The sequence below is a fragment of the Lissotriton helveticus genome, chromosome 6 (genome assembly GCF_964261635.1).
Source record: "Lissotriton helveticus chromosome 6, aLisHel1.1, whole genome shotgun sequence".
Taxonomy (NCBI): domain Eukaryota; kingdom Metazoa; phylum Chordata; class Amphibia; order Caudata; family Salamandridae; genus Lissotriton; species Lissotriton helveticus.
Window position 1 is genome coordinate 1,432,215,502 of NC_136067.1, and position 23,729 is coordinate 1,432,239,230.

Here is a 23,729-nt window from a genome sequence, read left to right on the forward strand (position 1 = left end):
CATTGTTAATAGTAACATCAGGCAATATCATGCACGAGTTGGCCCATCTTCTATAAAAATAAATGCATATGCATTGTCAAGCAATATATGTAAATCCAGTCATTTCACATCCTCTGTGGAAATAAATAAATAAGATTAAATTATGTTAAAATTGACGGTAACCATCGGAGATTTCTGCACAGATCTAATGATTTACAGATTAGGTTTCCATTTGATGAAGATTGCTGCCGAGCTGCTGGATTCTCCCGTTTGAAATTCATGTTTCATGAATAAAAGGCCAATCTGAATCCTCAACATTCTGCCTGGTAATCGACAAAGAACGACAGGGCAATTAATTATCTTCATTTTTATGTCTGGCTTGACAACTCAGCATTCTACAAGACAGATTCTTTTCAATTCCTGTAAATGTACATAGAGTGGGTTTTGACTCCTCCCCAAAGAGTATTGCTTTCTCACCTGATGTTACTGTCGGTTTCTTGTATCATTCCACCTCCAAGGACTGCTAGCACTGCAGTACAAGAGGAACTATTTCAGATCTCAAAAGTATACTGAATTACCACACACTAATTATTTAGCTTATGGATGATTGTATACAGAAATATTTTTTCTGTGTGGCTTTCCACTGCAGCAATGTTTTCAAATGTTTGACTCAGAATTCAAAACACAAGCCAGACATTCTGACTTTGCTAATGTTTTTATTTTATCTGGCATAGTTTTTTTTTGTATTCAAGAACTAAAAATGCAGTTGCTCTCAGTGAATCTGCCCTGAATTGAAATGGGACTCCTGCTAGGTTTGTTTGGACTGCTGAAATTCAAACTGCCACATACAGTGTCCATTAGTCAATCACTATAGAGTTTAGTTCTGGAAGACATTGGATGGAATACATTTCCAGATACGATCATCTTCAGTGCTCGCCTGAACCACTTGTAGAAAAAGGCATACACCATGGGGTTAAATGTGGAATTCAGATACCCAAACCAAACTAAAGCATCAATTAAAATTGGTGGTATGGCATAGTTCATAAAGGGGTCCGTGGCCGTACAGAAGAAGAAGGGGGACCAGCATACCAGGAACACGCCCATCACTATCCCTAGCGTCTTGGCGGCTTTTCTTTCTCGAATGCGGGAGATCTGATGCTTTTCCCCAATTCCAACCTGACACTGAAACTGGTATGCGGCATCCGTGATGGCCCTAGCTTGCCTCCTAGCAATGCTGTATATTTTTCCATAAATCGATAACATAATAAATCCTGGTATATAGAAGGATATCAAAGGGGACAGGACACCTGTAGTTTTATTAAAAAACAAAAAGCAGCCCCCGACACAATTGATATGATCGTCAAAAAACTGCTCTGATCCCATGAGGTTCAACTTTAGGAAGATCACACCAAATCCAAAAATGGCAGAGCCCACCCAGCTGAGGCAGATCATGGAAACGATGACCAGAGAATTGATCTTCCTCTTGTATCGCAGTGGGTCACAGACAGCATAGTAGCGGTCCACAGAGATAAAGGAAAGGTGGAAGATGGAGGCGGTGCTGAGCATGACGTCCATGCTGCTGTGTAGCTGGCAGAAGAAGTTGCCAAAGTACCAGCAATGCTCCACTGAGCGCACCATGCTGAATGGCATGACCATGACGCCTAGGAGTAGGTCCACAGAGGCCATGGAGAGGATTAGGTAGTTGGTGTGGTTGTGGAGCTGCTTGAAGTGAGCAATGGAGATGATAACCACAAGGTTTCCTGCAACTGTTGTCAGTATCGTGCAGACCATGAAGGTATACATAGGGACACGAATGCCAAGAGCCCAGCTGCTCTTCTCGCAGGAACCGTTTAGTGAGTCGAAACAGAACTCAGCAGGCATGTTCTCATCAGTTCCCAATCATTCCTTTGTTGCGTTTACTGCCACTGAAAATTTGGAGTTGACATCAATCACACATGTTTAAGTGGAAAGTGTTCTGTTTCTTCCTCTGCACAGTGAAGACAATTCAGCTCAGAACACTGTATGGAAATGAAGAAATAAAAAGTAAATTAAAAACATGCAGTTGAAGTTGTCAAATAGTATTCAGCTACATTCTAAAACTCAAGCAGCAGTTTCACTGTAGAAACAACTCAGCCTGAGCAAACATATGCAAGTTAACATTAGAGGTATACAGTATAGATGCTCATAACGATATTAGTTTTCTTGCGCTTTTTCTTTCTTCCTTGATGGTCCAGCCAGCACGTGCAATGTGTAGGTACAAGGATACATCATAGATGTACAATATTGTGGAGACGCACATTTCCATGTCTATCTATGTCACCCAAAGTCAGTTAAAATTCATGTTGTCACATCTCATGCCTGATGTAATCATACGAGTTGGAATACAGTGGAAAACTCTACACATCATGATCATGAGAAAAAATGGGACGTTGTACACCTATCCATATCATTGAAAGTGCAAATATGTGCACAAAATGAATTGTATATAGGGGCGGACAGAAAAAGAAAACATGCGCAAAGTGTTTTGAAGCACCTGGCTGAATAATTCAACTGATTGCTCTTATGGAAAGATGAAGAGACTATAGGAGGGGAGGGACAAATCATATTGAAAGCGGAAGACCGTTTGACCGATTCCTAAAAACAATAGAATTAGAATGTAAATGGGAGAGAATTTAACATGAAACGAAAAGGTATCGGTGTTATCTGAGAAACTGGGAGCAATTGGGGGAAGTGAAGGGGGGACTATTGAAAGAGTTAAAGTGAGTCCAATGGTGTTCCAGCGAGAGGTAGAATAATAGGCACACGCTCTATTGAGACATCCAAATATGCTTTTGAGACACAGACATTAGCCTTTGAGGAACAGATACTAAGGAACTGAAAAAGAGACACTAAAGATATTTTGACCCAGGTCAGGCTGTGTCTTAGCATGGCATTCACAGCTTCATTGTGCTGGGTTGCAAACCTCTTTATTTTATTTGAGTTATCAATAAATCCCCATAGTAGAACACAGACTATTAGGTAAATGAATGTTGATCTTGTAATTCTATTGATTCATATGTCTATGTTTTCCAAGTCCTAAACAAGTCAAGCCTAAAAGAAACACTTACAAATCACACAGATGTGCAACACTGCAGAAAGCATACCATAGATGAATAAACATTTTTAAATAGATTTATATAGAACTAGACCCAAAGGTATCAGAGCACTTTGCATGAGAAACAGTTGTGTTAAAGACAGACACATTAATTTTTGTTTTAGCCACGTGAAGATTAAGCGATTTGCCAAGACTCACAGGATATTGAGCACCCCTGCCGAGACTCGAACCTGGTTGCCCAGCTTCGAGGTCCAATGCCCTAGCCGTTAGGCCACATCCTCTCCCCAACTTCCACCTTCCACTAACCTGGAAACTTCTCGTCATCCCTCAGCTCAAGCAACAACAAAAAACACCCATCAAAACCTTAACAACTTGTCCACAGTTTGCTCCAAGCTCGACAAAATTCAATGGATCTTCCTCATTCTATACAGACTATTTTACTGCTCAATAATTTACTGAAGACACTAACAACACTGCACAGTGTTCAAAGCAGTGCTATTAGATTTATATGTGGTCTGAAAACAAAATGACAATATATCATAATGATCCAAACTGATCTAACTACCCATCAAACAAGAACCCTCCCCGAACATTTGTAAGGCAGTACAACAAAAATCCCCCAAATAGCTCACAGCTCTATTTGTACAGACCAAGACCAAAAGAAAACACTTCTTCAATAAGAACCCTCACCTCTCAACCATCAAATGGTAATGAACACGGTTGGGGGCAATAACTTGCCAAAGCGGGAAAATATTATGGAATGATCTTCCTCTCTAATGCAGAAATACAATAAACTAGAGAATAAGAAACACCCAGTCTAAAGCATGGTCTACGAACTCAAATAGCTAAAGAAATCATGTAAAAAGCTGGAGCGCAGCTAGAGACAAGCTTATTGCCCATTTGATCAAAATAGCACTAAGGAAGTCCCAGAATGGTTTTATGCTGCCATTAAGAAGGCCGAAGGCAATTTTTACGCAGAGAGCGCATCGCTCAGTCTAAAAACAACTCAAAAGAAATGTTCTCCATTGTCCAGACTTTTCTGAAGCCTTGCGTGGAACGTATGGCCGTTCCCGCCTCTAATTCTTGGTGCGAGAAGCTTTCCGGTTTCTTTATAGACAAGCTCCAAACGATCCAGGACAGCTTTGGGTCCGGTTTCCAAGTGGAGTTGGAACACCCCCTCCGGACTGCCCTAGCCCCAGACTTAGCTCACACTTTCTTGACAACTTTTTTACCCATTCCTCTGTTGGACACATTGGCCATCCTCAAATCCCTTAAATCAGGTTCCCCAGAGCTAGGCAGTTAGCTGCGGTGGCGGAGGTAGTTATCCCTGAAGTGAAGATTATCATCAATTTATCGCTTCATACCACTACGGTCCCACCAGAGTGGAAACAGGCGAAACTACTCCACCTGCTAAAAAAGCCTTCCTTAAACCCCACTACACTAGCTAGCTACCATCCTATCTCACTCCTCCCGGCTGTGGCGAAGGTGTGTGAGAAGGCAGTTCACAAACCGCTCTCTGAGTTTGTTGAGACTTCTGGTGCCCTTCAAACAGCCCAGTCGGGTTTCAGGGCCTCATATAGAACAGAGACGGCCCTGGTCGAGATGTCAGAGGCTATTAGATGCCTAGATTCAGGCGGCATAGCGAACTTGATCTTACTGGACCTCTCTGCCGCCTTCGATACGATGCCGCATTGCCAACTCTTGGCCCATCTCTCCAGTATCGGAATCTCTGGCCTGGTGTGGGATAGGATTGAATCCTTTTTAGAGAATAGAACACAGCAGGTATGGCTGTCCCCATTCTCTTCAACACCAAGAAAGGTGACCACGGACATCCCACAAGGATCAACTTTAAGCCCCCTTCTCTTCAATGTATGCGTCATGCCGTTAATCTATCTGGCTCAGGAGCTGGGCGCAAAGATTATAGCGTATGCTGATGATACCCAGCTCCTCTTTTCATGGAAGGAAAATGATATGTCCCCTGACGTAGCCACAAAACTGTCTTGCAGAAGTTTTTAAATGGCTAGTGCAGGCTCAACTCAAATGCAAAGAGGACAAGTCTGAGGTACTCCTCAATGGGTCCTTGCCTCCGCATTTCAGGGATGACCTTTGGCCAGAGGGTTACCCCATGCCTAAGTCAACGGGGAAGAATGTGGGAATCTGATTTAGCGAGAACCTCAGATTCTCACCACAGATAAAAAAAACTGTCCGGCATGTGCTTTGGTACACTCAAACTACTTAGGAAATTCCTGCCATTGCTGCATAGATCTGCAAAGGAAATGACGACCTGCACTCTCATTCTATCACGCGTAGACAATGCCAATGCCTTATACATTGGCCTTCCTGGCTATCAGCTGAAAAAGCTACAGACCATCCAGAATGCGGCAGCACGAGTGCTGCTGGGCATCTCTGGTAGGTCAAGTACAAAGCAACATCTCTAGGATTTGCACTGGCTCCCGGTGGGTCAGCGTGTCCTGTTTAAGGCTCTTACCCTTGCCAATGGTGCCTTATTCAAATCTGGGCCCTTGTATCTCAGGAGGCGCTTTGATTTCTATGTGCCTCACAGACACCTAAGCTCCGCAGGGAAATGCCTTGCTGCTATTCCTCGTTACCGCCTTGCTAGAACAAGGGGCAGCTCCCTTTCATTCAAGGTGGCTAAAGCCTGGAATGCCCTTCCTTATGAGCTGCGAAACACCCAAGACATTAGGCTGTTTAAAAAGCATCCAGCCTCTGCACACGCCTCTCTGTCTCCTTTAAACTGGCTTTCGAGCCGGGACACCCTTGAGTATCCGTGCGCGCTACAAATGTCGGATAACATAACATAACATAAATAGATTGAATACTAAATACTATATAGATTGAAAACTGCAATGATAAATGTCATACAAGTAGACTTTGTCCGAATGTCCAATGAGTTCCTTAACTGCTTAAAGGACATCATATGTCCACATGTAGATATCCAGCCTTCTGTTCCACCCATACCTTTCTTTTTTTTTTGTCTTTCCCCAGCCTCTTGAAACCAGAATGCTTTCTGGTGTATGCTGTGCTTAATAAAGAAATCATTACAATTACAAATTCTATGCCAGCTTATGCCAATAATTAATAAAACAATACTGCCCACACACATAACCTACAAGCACACACACAGAGTTTGGTGGGAAGGTCTCTCCCCATCCTAAGACCTACTCTGCCAGTTGCCGCAAATGGTAAGAAAGTGTTCTTTGGATACAGAACTCAGGGGCAGTAAGAAAACAACAGGGAGTAGCCGGCATGGCAGTTCAGGCTGCACTGTTTCCATGACGAGCTGGGTCAAGACTGATTTGCATATGGCTGGGTCTAATATAGGGTGGTGTAGTGAGCAAAAGAATGATCTATTTAACCCAGATCTCTTGACTAGAGTTGAATGTTTGATACATTCAGCATTCCATCTATCATTTGTTGGAGCAGGTCATTATTTAAAAAGTAGTCACAGACATGGTTGTCTGCAGACCACAGCAGGCCACCATCCCTGTGAGTGCTGGCCATTACCAATGGGTTGCAAATTACGACCTGCCTCACGAATATTAATGAGGTGGGTTCCTTGTGACCCATTGGGAATTAAAAACAGTGGAATACACGTTGCTGTACATAGCTGTTTGCGATTTCCTAATATTGATTGCAAAAATTAGCTTTTAAGAAATTGCAAAATGGAGGCCTATGTACATCTGGACCAAATTGCTGAAAATTGTGCAGATACACCAATGTAAAAAGAATTGTACCCAGGCCTAACAAAATCCTCCTAATATAAAATAAAATGTTGTGTTGTGGATGTCAGTGCACCAGTGAAATCACTTTTTACATTTCTCGGGTTCTCAATACTTTATAGAAGGACATCATTAGAAAATATAATTTACATGAAAATGATTAAACATCTCAGAAAATTGCCCTAGTGAAAAGTGTGGGTGGAAGAGAGAAAATAGGACTGAAAATCTTGCACTCCGATTTAGGAAGGTTGGATGGGGTACAGTTCTGGTCACAAAGTATACAGTAGCGGTTTGCCTGAAACTTCAACTTGGTCTCCGTCAAGCACGACCAGATAGCTGTGGTTGACGCTTTTCACTTTTTGGCACTAGAAAGCACATTTATACATTTAATGTTTAAAAATCAATTTCTCTGTTTCCCTGCATTAGAATGCTGTTGTTTTGGTGTCATTTTAAAGGTAAAACTAGTTCCTGGTTTTATGAATTAGTGTTGGATTCATATTGTGTGTTGTGTCTTACTTATTTACTATTTTGTTGATAGTAAATGCTTTGCACGCCTGTCTTCTAAGTTAATCCTAACTGCTCATGAGCCAAGCTACCAAGGGTTGAGCAAGAATTCATTTATTAAAACTTGAGAGGGTCTTATTTGTGATTGAGGTGTTATTACTAGCTGTATGTACCTACCTGCACCTACTAATAAAACACCTTCCAACATTTTCTTTGAATGCTCTCTGGCTCACAAAATAAAACTGTCCCAACTAGTCAAACATAAAACGTCTTTGTTATGTACTCCAGTGCAACAAAATGGAAAAGTGACCTAGAAGAAAGCTACACAAAGTATATTGAGGACATGATTATTGGCCATTAGGAAAAAAATAGTAATCTCCATTTTTTTGTAACAGCTACGATTGCCTTTCATTCACCTTGACCATCATATGTGGCACAATCCTACTAAAAGCAAGAATGCCCAAAGAATAAATTAGACTGCAGATTTATTACATGAACAACTGAAAGACCCATTTATGGTCAAATGCAAATCGAAAACTATAAACCAATACATAATGAATAAAAAAATCTTAATCTGCATAAATGTTCTTTGCATGCTCTATGGCTCCCAAAATAAAACTGGGCCCAACAGGCAAAACAAAAACCATCGTTCTTATGTACTCCCATGCACCAAAATGGAAAAGTGACCTCGCAGTGAGCTATACAAATCACTATATGGAGCACATGATAATTGTCCATTAGGAAAAAAAAAATCTTTATTTCTATAACATCAATGATTTGCTTTTATTCGTTTGGGCTTCATATGTAGCACAATCTTGGGCTTCATATGTAGCACAATCCTACTTAAGGTAGCAAGAAAGCCTAAAAAATAAACTAGATGGCATATGTAAAGTTTCAGAATTACTACACGAACAATCAAAATAAACATTTATAGTTACATCATTATGGAAACCAATAAACAATATACATAAGAAATACAACAGATAAAGACAAAGAAATCACATTAAATCTGATTGCCTCTCTGTAGTTATAGTTAGTTTTCGTAAAGATAGGGATTCCTTGGATATTTGATCCCTAATAACTTTTAACCCGTTTGACGAATCAACACCAAACCTCCAGAACAATAGCATTTTCTACATTTTGAGACAATGTACATTTTTGTGGTGGATCATTAAAGAGGGTGTAAAGATAACAGGGGATTCCAAAATGCATTTTTCCATCAATGTATTATTCTCCATAGACTGTGGCATGTTCATACATTTAGCTGCAGAGATCATGGTTTTTGATGTATTGCAGTTAAGTAGGGTAAGTATTGTTTAACCCCTCCCATGCTCATGATGAGCTGAGCTCATCATGAGTCACGGTTCCCGTGTGCCCATGACGAGCTGAGCTCGTCATGACCGTTAAAACGCTCACACGCGGGGCTAATTCCCCTGCTGTTCTGAGCGTTCTAAGGAACGGACATGGTCATGACGTGCACACGAGAACCGTGGCTCATGACGAGCTCAGCTCGTCATGAGCACCGGGGCGCTGTGCGCACCTCCCCGCCCCCCAGCACAGCAGGGGAATCTGCCCCGCAGTGAAGGGGTTAAGTTATAAGACATTTAAACTTAGTGATGTCTGTCATCATGGTACATTTGCAGAATTTTTGAAAAATTGTGAAACTAACACAGTACATCGCCATAAACTTATTCAACAATAAATACAATTAATAAATACATTTCCCTACCTATTACCACTTTAATAAAGTAGTAATAGGTAGGAACCTCCCACTTACCTATATTTAAAAACCTAACTATGAAGACAACCAAATATGGCTGCCTTTTCATTCTCTAAAAACATCCATTGCCCAATTATATACTGGCTCGTCATTGTCAGGTACCACGGAATACTGCAAAGGTGTCATGGTATGCCATGGCCCAAAATTAACTAAGGCCAAGCTGTATTATTGGATAGCGGTACCCTTGCATCACTTATGGTGTCACATGGGCAATGCAATACTTAAGTCATACTTACAAAGGAACGCAAGGCTGCCATGCATGGCTCTGCGTTGATTGTTAATCTGGAGAAATTAAAGGCAGCGCAATTCACTGTTTTGCATTACTGTGCAAACCAGGTTCAACACTGTTGCTAAATTTCACATACATCTGTGTGCCATGCACTGTAGCCAGTTCATTATACACCATTCCACTCTACACAACTCCACTCTACACCTCTCCACTGTATGAGATTCAGCTACACACCACTCCAGTCTACTCTGTTACACTGCATGTAACGTCACTGTATACTACTCCTCTCTATGCCACCTAGTGTATGGCACTCCACTCTATGCCACTTAATTGTAAGCTATTCGTTTGGACCCTATGCCACTGTATTCCACTCCAGTCTACACCATTTCATAATATCCCACTACACTGTATGCTACTTCACTATTCTACTCAATGCCACTGCGCTCCGATTGACTCCACTATGCTATTACACTGTACAATCAATAAATCAATCATATCATTTGTAAAGCGCACTACATACCCGTGAGTGTCTCATGTCGCTAGGGGCAGGGGAATGCTGCTACTGTTCAAAGAGCCAGGTCTTGAGCAGTCTTCTGAAGGTCAGGAGGTCTTGGGTCTGCCGTAGGCGGATGGGAGGGTGTTCCATGTCTTGGCGGCAAGGTGGGAGAATGATCTGCCACCGGCGGTAACTCTTTGGATGCGTGGGACTGTGGCGAGGGCGCGGTCTGCTGAGCAGAGCGGAGCTGGCGGGTGGGGGTGTAGAAGCTGAGTCGGCTGTTGAGGTACGCTGGTCCGGTGTTGTGGAGTGCCTTGTGTGCGTGGATGAGAAGGTTGAAGGTTATCCTCTTGTTGACAGGGAGCCAGTGCAGGCCTATCAGGTGGGTTGTGATGTGGATGTGGCGAGGGATGTCGAGGAGCAGACGTGCAGGGGCGTTCTGGATGCATTAGAGCCGTTTCAGGAGTTTGGCCAAGGCTCCTGCGTAAAGCGCGTTTCCGTATTCCAGTCTGCTGCTGATGAGAGCCTGGGTGATCGTCCTTCTTGTTTTGGCGGAGACCCACTTTCAAATCTTGTGAAGCATGCAGAGAGTGTTGAAGTAGAAGGAGGAGATGGCATTGACCTGCTTTGTCACGGAGAGGGTGGAGTCGAGGATGACCCCCTAGGTTGTGTGCGTGGTCCACAAGTGTAGGGGGTGTTCCTAATGCAGTCGGCCACCAGGACTTGTCCCAGGTCGAGGGGGTGGACCCGAGGATGAGGACCTCCATCTTGTCTGAGTTAAGCTTCAGTCGGCTGTTCCTCATCCAGTCAGCGATGTCCTTCATTCCTTCATGGAGGTTGGTTTTAGCGGTGTGGGGGTTCTTGGTGAGGGAGAGGATCAGCTGGGTGTCGTCAGCATAAGAGATGATGTTGAGGTAGTGCAATGTGGGCGACCGGTGCAATGTAGATGTTGAACAGCGTTGGGCTGAGGGATGAGCCCTGGGGTATGCCGCAGATGATCTCAGTGGCTTCGGAGCGGAAGGGGGGGCGGACGCTCTATGTTCTGCCGGAGAGGAAGGAGGTTGTGCAGTCCAAGACCTTTTCATGGATTCCGGCGTCCTAGAGGCGCGTTCGTAGTGTGCGATGGCAGACCGTGTCGAAGGCGGCTGACAGGTCCAGGAGGATGAGGGCCCGGGTTCTCCGTTGTCTAGCAGGGTCCTGATGTCATCGGTGGCGGCAATGAGGACAGTTTCGGTGCTATGGTTGCTGCGAACCTAGACTGGGAAGGGGCTAGGATTCTGTTCTCCTTGAGGAAGCTGGTCAGTTGTTTGTTGACGGCCTTCTCAATGACCTTCACTGTGTACGGGAGCAGGGAGATGGGTCGGACGTTCTTGAGGTCCTCGGGGTCCGCCTTGGGTTTCTTGAATAAGGTGTTGATCTCAGCATGCTTCCAGCTCTCCGGGAAGGTCACTGTCTCGAAGGAGATGTTGATGGCTTTCCGGAGATGGGGGTCAATGATAGTGCTGGCTTTGTTGAAGATGTGGTGTGGGCAAGGGTCTGACGGGGATCCGGAGTGGACGGTGTTCATGATCTTGATGGTGTCGTCGTCGATGTTGGTCCAGGAGAGCAGGCGGTTGGTGCGGATGGTGGTCCTGGGGGCAGAAGGCTCAGTGGTTGCCGGGGTGGTCGTGGCGTTGAAGCTGTCTAGATGTCTGCAATCTTGCGGTGGAAGAAGGTGGCCAGTGAGTCGCATAGGTCTTGCGAAGGTGGGATATCGTCGGAGTTGGAGCTGGGGTTGGAGAGTTCGTTCACGATGTTGAAGAGCTCTTTGCTGTTGTGTGCGTTGTTGTCTAGGCAGTCTTTGAAGGAGGTCCTTTTAGTGGATCTGATCAGGTGGTGGTGTCTGCAGGTGGTGTTCTTGTGGGCTGTGTGGCCTTCCGGTGTTCGTTCAAGGATCCAGTTCTTTTCCAGCTTTCGGCAGGTTTACTTGAAGGCCTAGAGGTCTTTGGTGAACCAGCTGCTTTCTTGCTGGTGTGGTTGTTGTAGGGCTTCTTGAGCGGGGCGAGGGTGTTGGCACAGTCGTTGATCCACTGTCTGAGGTTGCGCGCAGCGGCAGCGGGGTCGGTCGGGTCTGCGGGTGAGCTCCGGGCAAGGGTGGTGGATTGCTGGTCTTCGGTGACTTTACACCAGCAGTGGCGTGGCATCTGCTGGGTGCAGTGGTGCGTGGTAGGTTTCTGGAAAGGGAAGTGGATGCAACGGTGATTGGTCCAGTGGAGCTCGGTGGTGTGGATAAAAGAGACCTGGGAGAAGATGGGGTCAAGCGTGTGGCCGGCGGAGTGGGTGGGTGAGGTGACAAGTTGTCTGAGTCCAAGGTTGGCAAGGTTGTCGATCAGGGTGGTGGAGTTGGTGTCTTTGTTGTTCTCGAGGTAGAAGTTTAGTCCATTGAGGCGAGGGCGTGTGTGCTGATGAAGTCGGCGATGGAGTCGCTGATCTGTGGTCGGGGTCCGGGGGGTCTGTAGACGAGGGGTCCTCTGAGGGTGGTGTTGGGATCAGTGTGAATCTGGAAGTATGTATGTATGTATGTATTGGCATATTTGTATAGCGCTGTACTGTCACCCAAAGGGTATCCTGGCGCTTTGATTCAGCAAGCCGAAACCACCAATGCAAGATCACACTGCTCTTGGAAACAGGTGAGTCTTCAGACCTCTCTTAAAGGATAGAAAATCCCCCTGACTCCTCAACGATATCGGGAGAGAATTCCATAGTCTAGCAGCCACAAAACTGAAAGACCGACCACCCATCCTTACACTCTGAACTCTGGGAACCGTCGCCAGATACGCCGAGGAAGAACGTAGTCTCCAAGAAGTGGAGTACCATGAGAATAAATTCTGCAGCAAAACCGGACCCTGTCCATGCAACGCTCTGAAAACCAGACAGGATGCTTTAAAAAGGATTCGTTGATGGACCGGCAGCCAATGTAAGTCCAAGAGTGCCATGGAAGAAGAGGCAGTGCGCGAGCGAGACAGTGCCAGCTTGGCTGCCATATTTTGTACCTGCTGCAGCTTGCCCACCAGCGTACCAGGTGCCTCCAGAAGCAGTGCGTTGCAGTAATCCAACCTGCTTAGAATGATGCCCCGCACTACCTCAGGCCTAGCCTGCGCTGGGAGCAATGGAAGAACTTTACGTAGCATCCGCAGCAGCATCATGCAAGTGGCTACGGTTTTATTAACAAAGATGTCCAATTGTAAGTTGGGGCCAAACATGACCCCAAGATTGCGAGCAGATTCCGCTGCAGTCACTGCCCCAGGAAAGGAGGGATGCCAGAAATCATCTGGCAAAGGACGCGGAACCCGATCATTAGAACAATGCAGCACCTCCGTTTTTGACCCAAGGAGACAGCGTCCTTACCCTCCAAAGAAAAGACCAATTGGGTATCGTCGGCGTAGTTAAACACCGAAATACCAAAGGAACTTATTAATTGGATCAGAGGGCGGAGGTACAGATTGAATAATATAGGACTGATGGCTGAGCCCTGGGGCACCCCCTGCCCAACTCTCCGCACATCCGACCTAAAAGGCGGCAATGCCACCACCTGTTGCCTGTTGTTAAGGTACGAGACCAGCCAGTCCCTTGCCAACCCCGTGACTCCGATCTCCTCCAGCCGCTCAATAAGGGTGGAGTGGCTGACCGTGTCGAACGAGGCCGACATGTCGAGCAGCACTAGAAAGGCTGCCAGACCCGTGTCGACCCGCAAATGAAGATTGTCCAACATGGCCACCAGCGCAGACTCCGTCCCGTGAGCTGGCCGGAAGCCAAACTGGGCCACATCCAGCCAGGTGTTATCCAATAGGAATCTAGATAGAGATCGGGTAACCAGCTTCTCCATGATCTTAACCGGGAAAGGGAGCAAGGAGATGGGTCTGTAATTTGACAAGCAGGAGGGGTCGAGTGTGGGTTTCTTCAGGAGGGGTGAAACCACTGCCAACTTCCAGCTCTCCGGGACAGTTGCGGTGGCAAACGACTGATGGCAGATGGAATATAATGGATGAAAAAGGTCTTTCTGGAATAATTTCCCGAATTTGTGCGGGAGTGGATCCAGCGGGGAGCCTGATGACACAGTTTGCGCTAGTGTTGCGGAAGTGCTGGTGTTCAGCAGTGCTGAGGGTGTCGTCAGTGCTGGTTGAGACTTTGAGAGTGTTTCTGGGGTTCAGCCAGGTCTCCGTCAGGAAGGCGACGTCTGGGGTGTTGGAGTCGAGTAGATCCCAGAGTTAAACGGCGTGTTTGCTTTCGGAGTGGGTATTGATTGAGTAGGATACGTCTGAGGTAGTTGGGTTCTTTGGTAGGTTGGTTGGTGTGCAGGATGCTGGTGAAGCTGCAGTTCCAGTCAAAGTAAACCCAAGGTATTGGGTTTAGAGACCTAGTACAAAAAGGTGGCTCCTAACCAGTGTGATCAGGAAAAACCAGGAAGAAAGAAAAATGTCTTTCTTGAGTCCCCTCATCACCAGGGTTTCCCCACAGTGACATGCTTCATCATTGGGGCCATCCCAGTTCTCTACAAACTGGGGAATGCTACAACTTGAGCAATTATGTAGGAGCACTTTAAGTGGAAGACTATGTGTGGTGCAGTAGGTGGTGGAGTGGTTGGAAAGTGATTAAAAATACCTTACTAGTGGTCCTAAATAACTTTTATTCTTGCTCCTAGGTTGGTATGTCTAAAAAAGGGGGGGTACACTGGGAAACCTAACTATGGCGAGTAGGAATTCAGTGAATGATCAACATGTTTCGAGTTTCCCCTAGCTCTTCATCAGGACCACACAGGGACCAGCCCTGTGTTTGCCACTCCTAATAAACCTCAATAGGAAATTAGAGATAGTGAAATAAAGAATATAAAGTGAACTCTGCTACTAATAAAGCATGCGTAATTAATACATACGTTCCCTAAGTCACGTTGTGTATCTGAAATGGTAAACATGGAGAAAATGCGTTAGAAAACAGAGCCCCCCTCACTCGAGTGGGGGTACACATTTTATTCTTCCATGCTACAGTGCTCCATATTGGTGATTTGCTCCATAATGGCGCACGCAGGCTTCCGAGGCGAGCGTGGTTTTGCCTAGAAAGGTTTAAAACATGCTCGTCAGACGCGCAGCGTGAATTATTTACATATGTGTATAAACAGTTATACACAACTCAAGTGATGACACACAAGCAACACACATTTCATACAAACAGGTAAACAAGGTTTTCATACTGTTACTTTGTTATGTGCGAGGTTGCGCTCCATGGACTCAGGGGGGGCGGTGTCTCCCTATGAAACAATCGTGCCAAAAATGAGAAGGTAGGAAAGGTCAGCGTATATATTTGACAGAGAGATTGAGGTTTACATGGGTTCACGCAACCTAAAAGATATGTCGGACTCATGTCCTTGACAGCGAAATCTGTGTAAGCAAATTTCACTTACTTCAGTGTTGGGGACGCCGCGTCTGGGCACCTAGACCTCTCCCCACCGGACCGCATATTAGCGTGTCTCCAGCGAGGAGACGGTGTAAATGCTTCCGTGTTTGCCGCATAATGTTGTTCAGAAACTAGACCGCGCGGGTTGTTCAAAATGGACGCTACTGTTGGAAAAAAGGGGTGGCCATGTTTGTAGGATACGTGGGCGGGCTCCGCAGTATCCTCGTCTTTCACACTAATATGTTTGTGTTACACATTGTTCTGCAGTTCCAGCAGGAGAAATGTTCTTGGGTGCACTTCTGGGAGGCCAGGCAGCAGGTGCGTGATCGTCCGGCATTGAGTGCGTGGAGGGTGCTGGAGTCATGGTGGAGGCGGCAGAGTGGTGTTCGCAGGGACCAGGGGTTCTGGCCCTGGGCGTGGTCCAGTCACGGATGGGCACAGACGGGCAGGCCTTAGGCGCACCTTTGGCGCGGCCGCTATGAGGAGGTGGGAGGGAGAAGCAGCTGGGAGGCGTGAGCGGGCAGCGAATGGGAGTGTAGGGGGTGGGGCTGCAGGAGAGGCAGCAGCGGGAAACGAGCAGGAATTATAGCGGGCGAGGGAACAGTACAAACAAATACACCTAGCAACAATAGAATCACAACAAGAGCAAAATACAAATGCAGGGGGCACAGAAAGAAAAATGCTACAAATGGGGGCAACTAACAGCAATGAGATCACAAGGGGCAAAAATACTAATGCAAGGGCACATCAGGGAAATACTGGAAAGGGGCAGCAGGCTTACAGTGGTGGCGAACTCAGGCAGCAGGGGGCTAAAGGCATGAACACACAGGTGGTGCTGTGTGGGCTGGGGAGCGGCCTAACCTGCAAGCAGGGTCAAGGGTACACAACTCCACTTTACTCCAGTCCACTTTACGCTATTACACTTTATGCAACTCCACTCTACGCCTCTTCAGTGTATGCACTCAACTGTGTGCCACTCCACTAAACGCTACTCCAGTGTATGATATTCCACTCTACACCATTCCATGGTATGTCACTCCATTTTATGCTATTCTACTGTATGCCACTCAACTGTATGCTACTGCACTCTACGTCACTCCTGTGTATGGCACTTCACTCTACACCACTACATTTTATGCTATTCGATTGGACCCCACTCCGATGTACACCACTCCACGTCACTGTAAGCTACTCATGTCTACACCACTCCATTATACACCATTCCATGGTACACTACTCCACTATTCCATATTACACTCTAAGTCACTCTACTGTACAACACTGCGCACTACACCAATCCAATTTGTGCTATTACACTGTACACAACTCCACTCTATGCCAATCCATTCTACCCTATTACACTGTATGCATCTCCACTCTATGCCTCTTCAGTGTACGCTACTCCACTCTATGCTACTCTGCTATACACTACTTCAGTATATGCTATTCCACTTTATGCCATTCCACTGTATGACACTCCACTCAATGATATTCCACGGTATTCCACTCAACTGTATCCAACTCCACTCTACTCCACTCCAGTGTATGCCACTCCACTTTACTCCACTTCATTCTACGGAATTCTATTGGATACCACTGTCAATGTTAATATTAATGTATTTTTAAAGCGCGTGATTACCATAAGACGTCTTGGAGCTACTATCATTATACCCTATTGTTAGACCTGGCATCCTTGGCAGGGCTTCTCCAGACTTTTTGCCTCTCCCTCCTGTATCTTTGACACTGTGCTAGATTTCGTTTTTGATGGTTTAGATGCTTTGGGCACTTTGCCACTGCTGATGAATGCCAAAGTGCAAGTGCTCCCTCAGTAAATTGCTATTGTGATTGGTTATCTCAGATTGGCATTTTTGCTTTACCAGTAGGTCCCTAATAAAGTGCACTGTGTGTAACAGGGCTGGTAATTCAAATGCCACTAGTGTGCCTGCAGCACTCATTGTGACACACACATGAGTAGCCCCAAAGAGATGTCTCAGGCCTGCCACTGCAGTGCCTGTGCGCAGTTTTCTAACTGCCATATCGACCTGGCCAGTGTACCCACTTGCTAGACCTTACCCTTCCCTTTTCTTATACCTAGGACACCCCTATTGCAGGCCCAAGATACCACCCCCCCCCTGTGCATGGAGCAGTGTATGTAAAAGGTAGGACATGTCCCAGTGTGTGTATCATGTCCTGATACTGAAATACAGCCAATTTAGTTTTTCACTTTTGAAAGGCTATCTTGCCTATAGGACAGAATGGGGAATGCTGTGTAATATGTTTACCTGCATATCTTCCCATAGGAGATAGATTGAAACTTGGAGTCTGGAATCCCTGAACTCAGAATCTGATAACACATCTTTTAGGAAGGAAGGTTTTTAAAGTGTGTGTTTGGGAATAGCACTTTTATAAAGTGGTATTTTCTTGTTCAGATTTTCTGTGTGCCTCTGCCTGTTTGTGGATTGACTGTCTGGTTTGAGAGTGACAGGGGCTGGGGTGGCTCCAGGAGTCTGGGTGAGTCAGCACTAGGCTGAATAGGCCGATCTGCATTTGGAGTGGTGGGAGGAGTAGCACCTGGGCCTGAATAGGGCTGTGCCTGCCTTCCACAATGCTGGCTCCACCTCCTGTGGTGCGTCTGATGTTCCTGGCCCACACTAACAAAGGAAGAAGTTGTGCACCTGCAGAGTGCACCCAGAACTGGTTTGGACTGGGTCCAGTACCCCTTACACCTAGAGAACAAAGACTTTGGGGGTATAAATATGAGAGCTGAAACCCCTGAACTTTAGACTACTTTGTGATCAAGAGGAACCTGTTGCCAAAGAGGACAGCTGAAGAGACTGAGGAGAAGTACTGCCCTTGCTGTGTGTCTGGGGCTGGGCTGCAGTTTGCTGTTTCTGCTGACGATAGGACAAAGGGACTTTGCTGTGTGCTGTGTCCCCTGCTTGAAGAAGGACTTTGCTGTTCTGGTGTGGCCATCTGAGGAAAAGTCTCCAAGGGCCTGAGAAGAGCTGGCCTCCTGTTTCTGAAGTCCCAGGCACAAAAGGACTACACCCCCAGCTTCTCTGACTTTCATGCTGGAAGTTCTGACCTGCCCTGAGGTGCCTGTAACTGTACGTGAGGCCCTTGCTGTTGGGAGCTGGAAGTGCGACGCAATGAGGGAGACGTGTAATGCCGCTGCAGCAGCTGAAGTCGCATTGTCAAGGAAGCGTGTTGCCACTGCCGCTGTTCGCATCACCGGAGAAGCGTGTCGCTGGGCCGTTGCATCGCCAAGGAAGCATGATGCCGCTGCTGCAGCCACTGTCGCATCGCCAAGGAAGCTTGTTGCCGCTGCCGCTGTTCACCACCGCATCACCGGAGAAGAGTGATGCAGTGCCTGTCGAGGCTCAGGAAACCACAGATTTCGGCGCACGGCTGTCGGCGGTGCACACATAGCATCCATGTTGACGCATCACATCAGAGACGCCATTTAATCACATAGCACCAGATCGTTGCAATACATCGAGGCACCATCTTGTCGCATCGCAACCAGAGCACAGGAAGAATCGACGCATCGTCTTCTCTGCGACCCTTTTGTTTGTTCTGCGTTTCGCATCTTTGAGAGAAAAGTGTCACATTTACCATCTACAACTTTATTTTTGCAAAAACCCTTTTTAAAGTCATTCTACCGAGTATCTGTATGTTGGATTTTTGTCAGTAGCATTACTAGGCCCATGAAAAAATTGTAAATTGATAACCTTTAAACTGTTTCCTGTCAATGATTACCTCTCACCCTCTTGGTCCTCCGATGGATCTTGTTTAGTGCTGAGAGGAGTTGGATATAAAAGGGTTCCAACAGTCATCCAATGAGAACCAGGAATTGAATGACTGAACTACAAACTATAAACACAACTCATATAGATCACTGTCAATACAATACTATAAAGATAGAAGATTATCAGCGCAAGCCCAAATCTCCTGAAGAAACATAGGCAAGCCAGAATCATTCACACTAAGACCTCAGTTAAAGCTATACAGTATACCAGCATTAGTATTTGATGTTGTGAGATCTCTCTAATATGATCTCCTCTAGTCATTAGTCCCAAATTAGGAATGCACATTCAATTGAAAAGGAACAGTCATGATAGCTGAATCGATATGGGGATTTTGTTTAGTTTATCAAAATTTGAGGTAAACAAGTGCATCAGTAAATCAGGTTATATACAATTTAGTCAAATTCTAATAAGGCAATTGAAATAATATACCAAAACTCAAGAACTCAGGAAGTGCATGAAACATATTAGTTCAAGTAGTTTCCTAAAAAATGAAGAGACCGCTCAACGCACACAGTATATGCTTCAGTTCATAACGGAAGCCAGGTGTGTCCGCATCCAGCAGATCAAGATTTGCCTAGGAACTTTCAGCAAATATTTAGCAAGTTAGCAGCTCAACCGTCACACTCAAGAGCGCTAATTCCAGCCAGCAAAAGGAAGAACCACACTCATCAGTTACATTGGGCAATATTATATTCTTGTTGTTCTGGGGGCGACACCTCCTGGAATGACCTCATCGGGTCAGACTACTCAGTCGATTGGTCAGCTTATCTAGGATGGGTGTCAAGCGACATAAAGAAGATCCACTATGTGAAACATTAGAGCAATGCTCCTTCAGCAAGTTCAAGAGGACAGTTTCCCAGGCAGCTGTTCAGGATTGTATCGAAAAAAGGTAGCAAAGTATCTTGTACAATGCATACGAACTCAGGAAAGAAAACACTGTTTCTCATTATTGCTTATTCCGAGGAATTCTCTCACGAACAGTAGCTTCAGCAAGTCAACGGACTTCACATCTTTAGTCAGGCCTACATTAAATTGAGCTAACATAATGTAAAACATACATAATTATTAAGCAGAAATTCACAGGGAATATGAATTGTCATAATTCTAGTTCAATTCTAATGCACTTGAAGTTATTTAGTATGGTTACAAATAATACGTATTAATGTGACAGATTTCTGCTCGAATGTACTAACATGTACAAACATTTAAAATCCTAAGGGATTAAATTCATTTTAGTTGGACAATATTAGTACATGTGAAATACAAGCTATGGAGGTTTCATGAAGTCATAATTAATTAGGAATGTGTAACACCTACTTTTCTTCTGTCATTTTGGTGCACACTTTTAAACATATAAGATATATTTATTTTGAATCTGTCATCATATTCAGGTTAAATCTTGATGCTTAACAAAGTCCAATTAGTTATACACATGAATAAATGATAACAAGAAAGATTAGAGATAAACTCCATAAAGTGAGAGATTAGCATTTACATATTTCTAGCACTCTTTAATGAAATATAGCACTTTGTCACTTAGTAAATCACAATCTATATTCTTTGTACGAATTATATCATGTAGGCTATACCTTTTTCTGCATGCTTTTATGATGCAGTAACCAAGGTTCTCATGTTTAGTCATGTGTTCTTGAGCCAGTAGTTAGCACGTTTATTAGTTTTCTCTCAAAAAGTGTCATAATCAAGTTTTTCATGTTATTAAAAGTTTAAATGTATTTTCCTCTCCAACATTTGTTGGCCTACCAAGATCGCTATTGACGTGAGATAATGAAAAGATAAGTTTTCGCTTCCTTCCAAAATATTAAATGATAGTACTGTTCTCTGTGATGAGATGGGAGGGGGTTCCCACACTTGGAGGAGCAATATGAGAAATGTCTTCCCCCATTGAAATTTTTTTATTCTGGGTACACAGACCTGTTGATTGTACTAGATCACAGGGTACGACAGGGAGTGTACATTTAAGAGTGGACTGTAGAAAGCAAGGCCTAACTTAATGCAGTGCCTTATGGGCCCAGCATAGAGCCTTAAACCTAATGCTTGCCCTAAAGGCAACTAATGAAGGTCTCTGATTGATTTGGATGCTAAACAGAATTTGGGAAAAATGTTAAGGACTCTGGCAGCCGCATTGTGAATGATCAGCTTGTTCATGAATGCAAGCCTGAGTGCCTACATAGAGGGCATTGCAGTGGTCCATCTTGGAGATGACAAAAGCTAGTATGGCAATCTGTTTCTAAGATCCACAGGAATAAAAGGTAAGATTTCCTTTGAAATTTTTAACATCAGGAAACAATAGGATGTAACCTGTTTAAAGTGATTGAGGAAGGGGAGATTTAAGTCACAGGTAACTCCCACATGTTTGTCCCTTTGAAATGAAAAAGGGAAGGGACCAAGGCTTGACAGCCACCAGGAAGAGTACCAGAAATAATAGTACTTCAGTCTTATCAGAATTTATGATCAAAAAGTTCTTCCGCATCCAGGTGACAATCATCAACGTACATGATCAAAAATCTTTGGCCACCGTGTTGGGGTCTGTGGACACTGATACCACAATTTGGGTGTCATTGGCATATGATTCAAACAAGAACCTGAATTCCAGACTAATCAGAGGAGGTATGTAAGCATTAAAAAATGGAAGACTAACCGAGTACCTCTGTAGGACCCCATATAGTAGCGAAAAATGATCCGATGTAAAACTGTCCAACTCCACCGATTGCTTTCGACTGGACAAAAAAGATTTTAGTAATCTAAGGGCAGATCCTCCTACGCCTAAGCTTCCTAGATTGTTTGCCAGGGCGGAGTAGTCAACCTTATCGAAATAGTCTGAAAGATCCAGTAGAGTCAAGGCCGTATTATCTCCTTTATTCACTATAGATATAATAGCTTTTGCTACAGCTAATAAGGTGGATTTTGTGCAATGATATTACTGGAATCCATGTTGAGCAGGGTGAAGGCTGTTAGAGCTTTCAAGGAAGATAGAGATATCCTGATTCATGGTTTTAACAAAAACCTGGGTTTCTTTAATAAAGGCAGGATGGATGCCTTTTTCCAGACCTCAGGGAAAATGCCTAACTCAAGTGCCATGTTGATTGAAGGCATGAGATAGGTAGATATTGCTTTTGAGAATGTATTTAACTCCTGCAGAGTAGTATGCACCCTAGGCATACTATCTCGAGCATCCCGTACGGTGAGATCTTAAGACTCAAAAGGATATGCAGCACAAATACTGAATTTGAATCTTGCCTTAAAGACATGGTTGTCCGTTTTAAAGCACGAGGTTATACTGATGCCACATTAAAATTAAAACTTAGAACTAGAGAAAGCCTATTCACACACAATGATCAGGAAATTGATACTTTGGCTATTCCTGTCAAATCTACCCCTAATGCCAACTGTCCACGCTTGATAACAACTTTTAGCAGAGAAGATAGACAACTCAAAGCCGGCATGAAGAAGAATTGGCCGATAATACTAAGTGATACCATTTTAGGTCCTAAGCTCCCTCAATCTCCTATTATCACTTTTAGAAGGGCAAACAATATGGGATCTGCCTTGAACAAGGCTGCCCCTGAGCTTAAGCAAAAGACACCATGGCTTCAATCTGCTAAAGGGTTTGGAAAATGCTCGAATTGTCGAGCCTGTAAATTTGGGGTCAACGCCACACGTTACTCGACCCCCTTTTGCCCAGATGGCATTCCGATCACTGGCAGTTATAACTGCAAAACCGATCATGCTGTGTATGTCCTGACCTGCACCTGTGGCTTGAACTACATTGGTAGCACAAAGCTGCAGGTGCACGTCAGGATATTGCAGCATTTGAGGACCATCATCCACAGTGACCCAGCCTATCCGGTTGCCCGCCACTTTAAGACTGTCCATAACAAAGATCTGGCATGTCTCAAATATTTTGTGGTGGGAGCTATTCCTCAACTCAGAAGAGGAGGTAATCGAGAACTTGTGCTCAGACAGTTGGAAACGAAAATGATTTTAGAATTTGACAGTAGGTAGCCTAATTGATTAAATAATACAGAAGAAATGCATCATTTCATATGATTATTGATATACAATCTTTCACTTCTAGAACCATAGGTTCACTTTACACACGTGCTTTCTCATGACCTATCAATTTGTTACAGCAACTAGGCACTCAATAGTTAGGATCCCTATTATTGAGTGCAATATTATCAACAGTTGCTATATGCGTATACATTCGTACTTGAAGCTGACGTTTTTCCAATTCTTGATAAATTTGATGCTATGCTGTAAAAATATATATATGACGCTATAGTTTTTAACTTTATCTTAATATATTCTATTTTTTCTCCTTCTTTTTCAGATAATTCGGTCCTATTTTTCTACTATATTTTTTTCTACTATTTTTCTACATATATTTTGAATGTACTTTTAGGCATTTATATACTTATTTATAAATGTATGATGATCTCTTTCTTCATGTTCGTGTATGGTTCAGCTCATATATTTGTTGATGACCATTCGGATGTACACACGCACATGTTTTTTTAATGTTTTTTACTGTTTTTATGGTTATTTTAGTAAATTTTATTGTAACCATCTCAGGGATCTGAGTATATACAGTTGCAAATAATGAATTACTTCTTGACCATTGCAGTATGCACCTTTTGCTTCTTTTGC

At 44.4% G+C, this 23,729-nt stretch overlaps 1 protein-coding gene across 1 annotated transcript in view; it reads right to left on the bottom strand.

The window, feature by feature from the left end:
• Positions 1 to 338: 338 nt before the first annotated feature.
• The window catches only part of LOC144761779 (trace amine-associated receptor 1-like), a 101,152-nt gene continuing 77,761 nt past the window's right edge, over positions 339 to 23,729 (bottom strand). Inside the window, exon 2 of the mRNA XM_078647025.1 lies at positions 339 to 1,997. Coding sequence (XP_078503151.1) covers positions 841 to 1,860 — 1,020 coding nt within the window. The 5' untranslated portion in view covers positions 1,861 to 1,997 and the 3' untranslated portion in view covers positions 339 to 840. The remainder of the gene's footprint in view (positions 1,998 to 23,729) is intronic.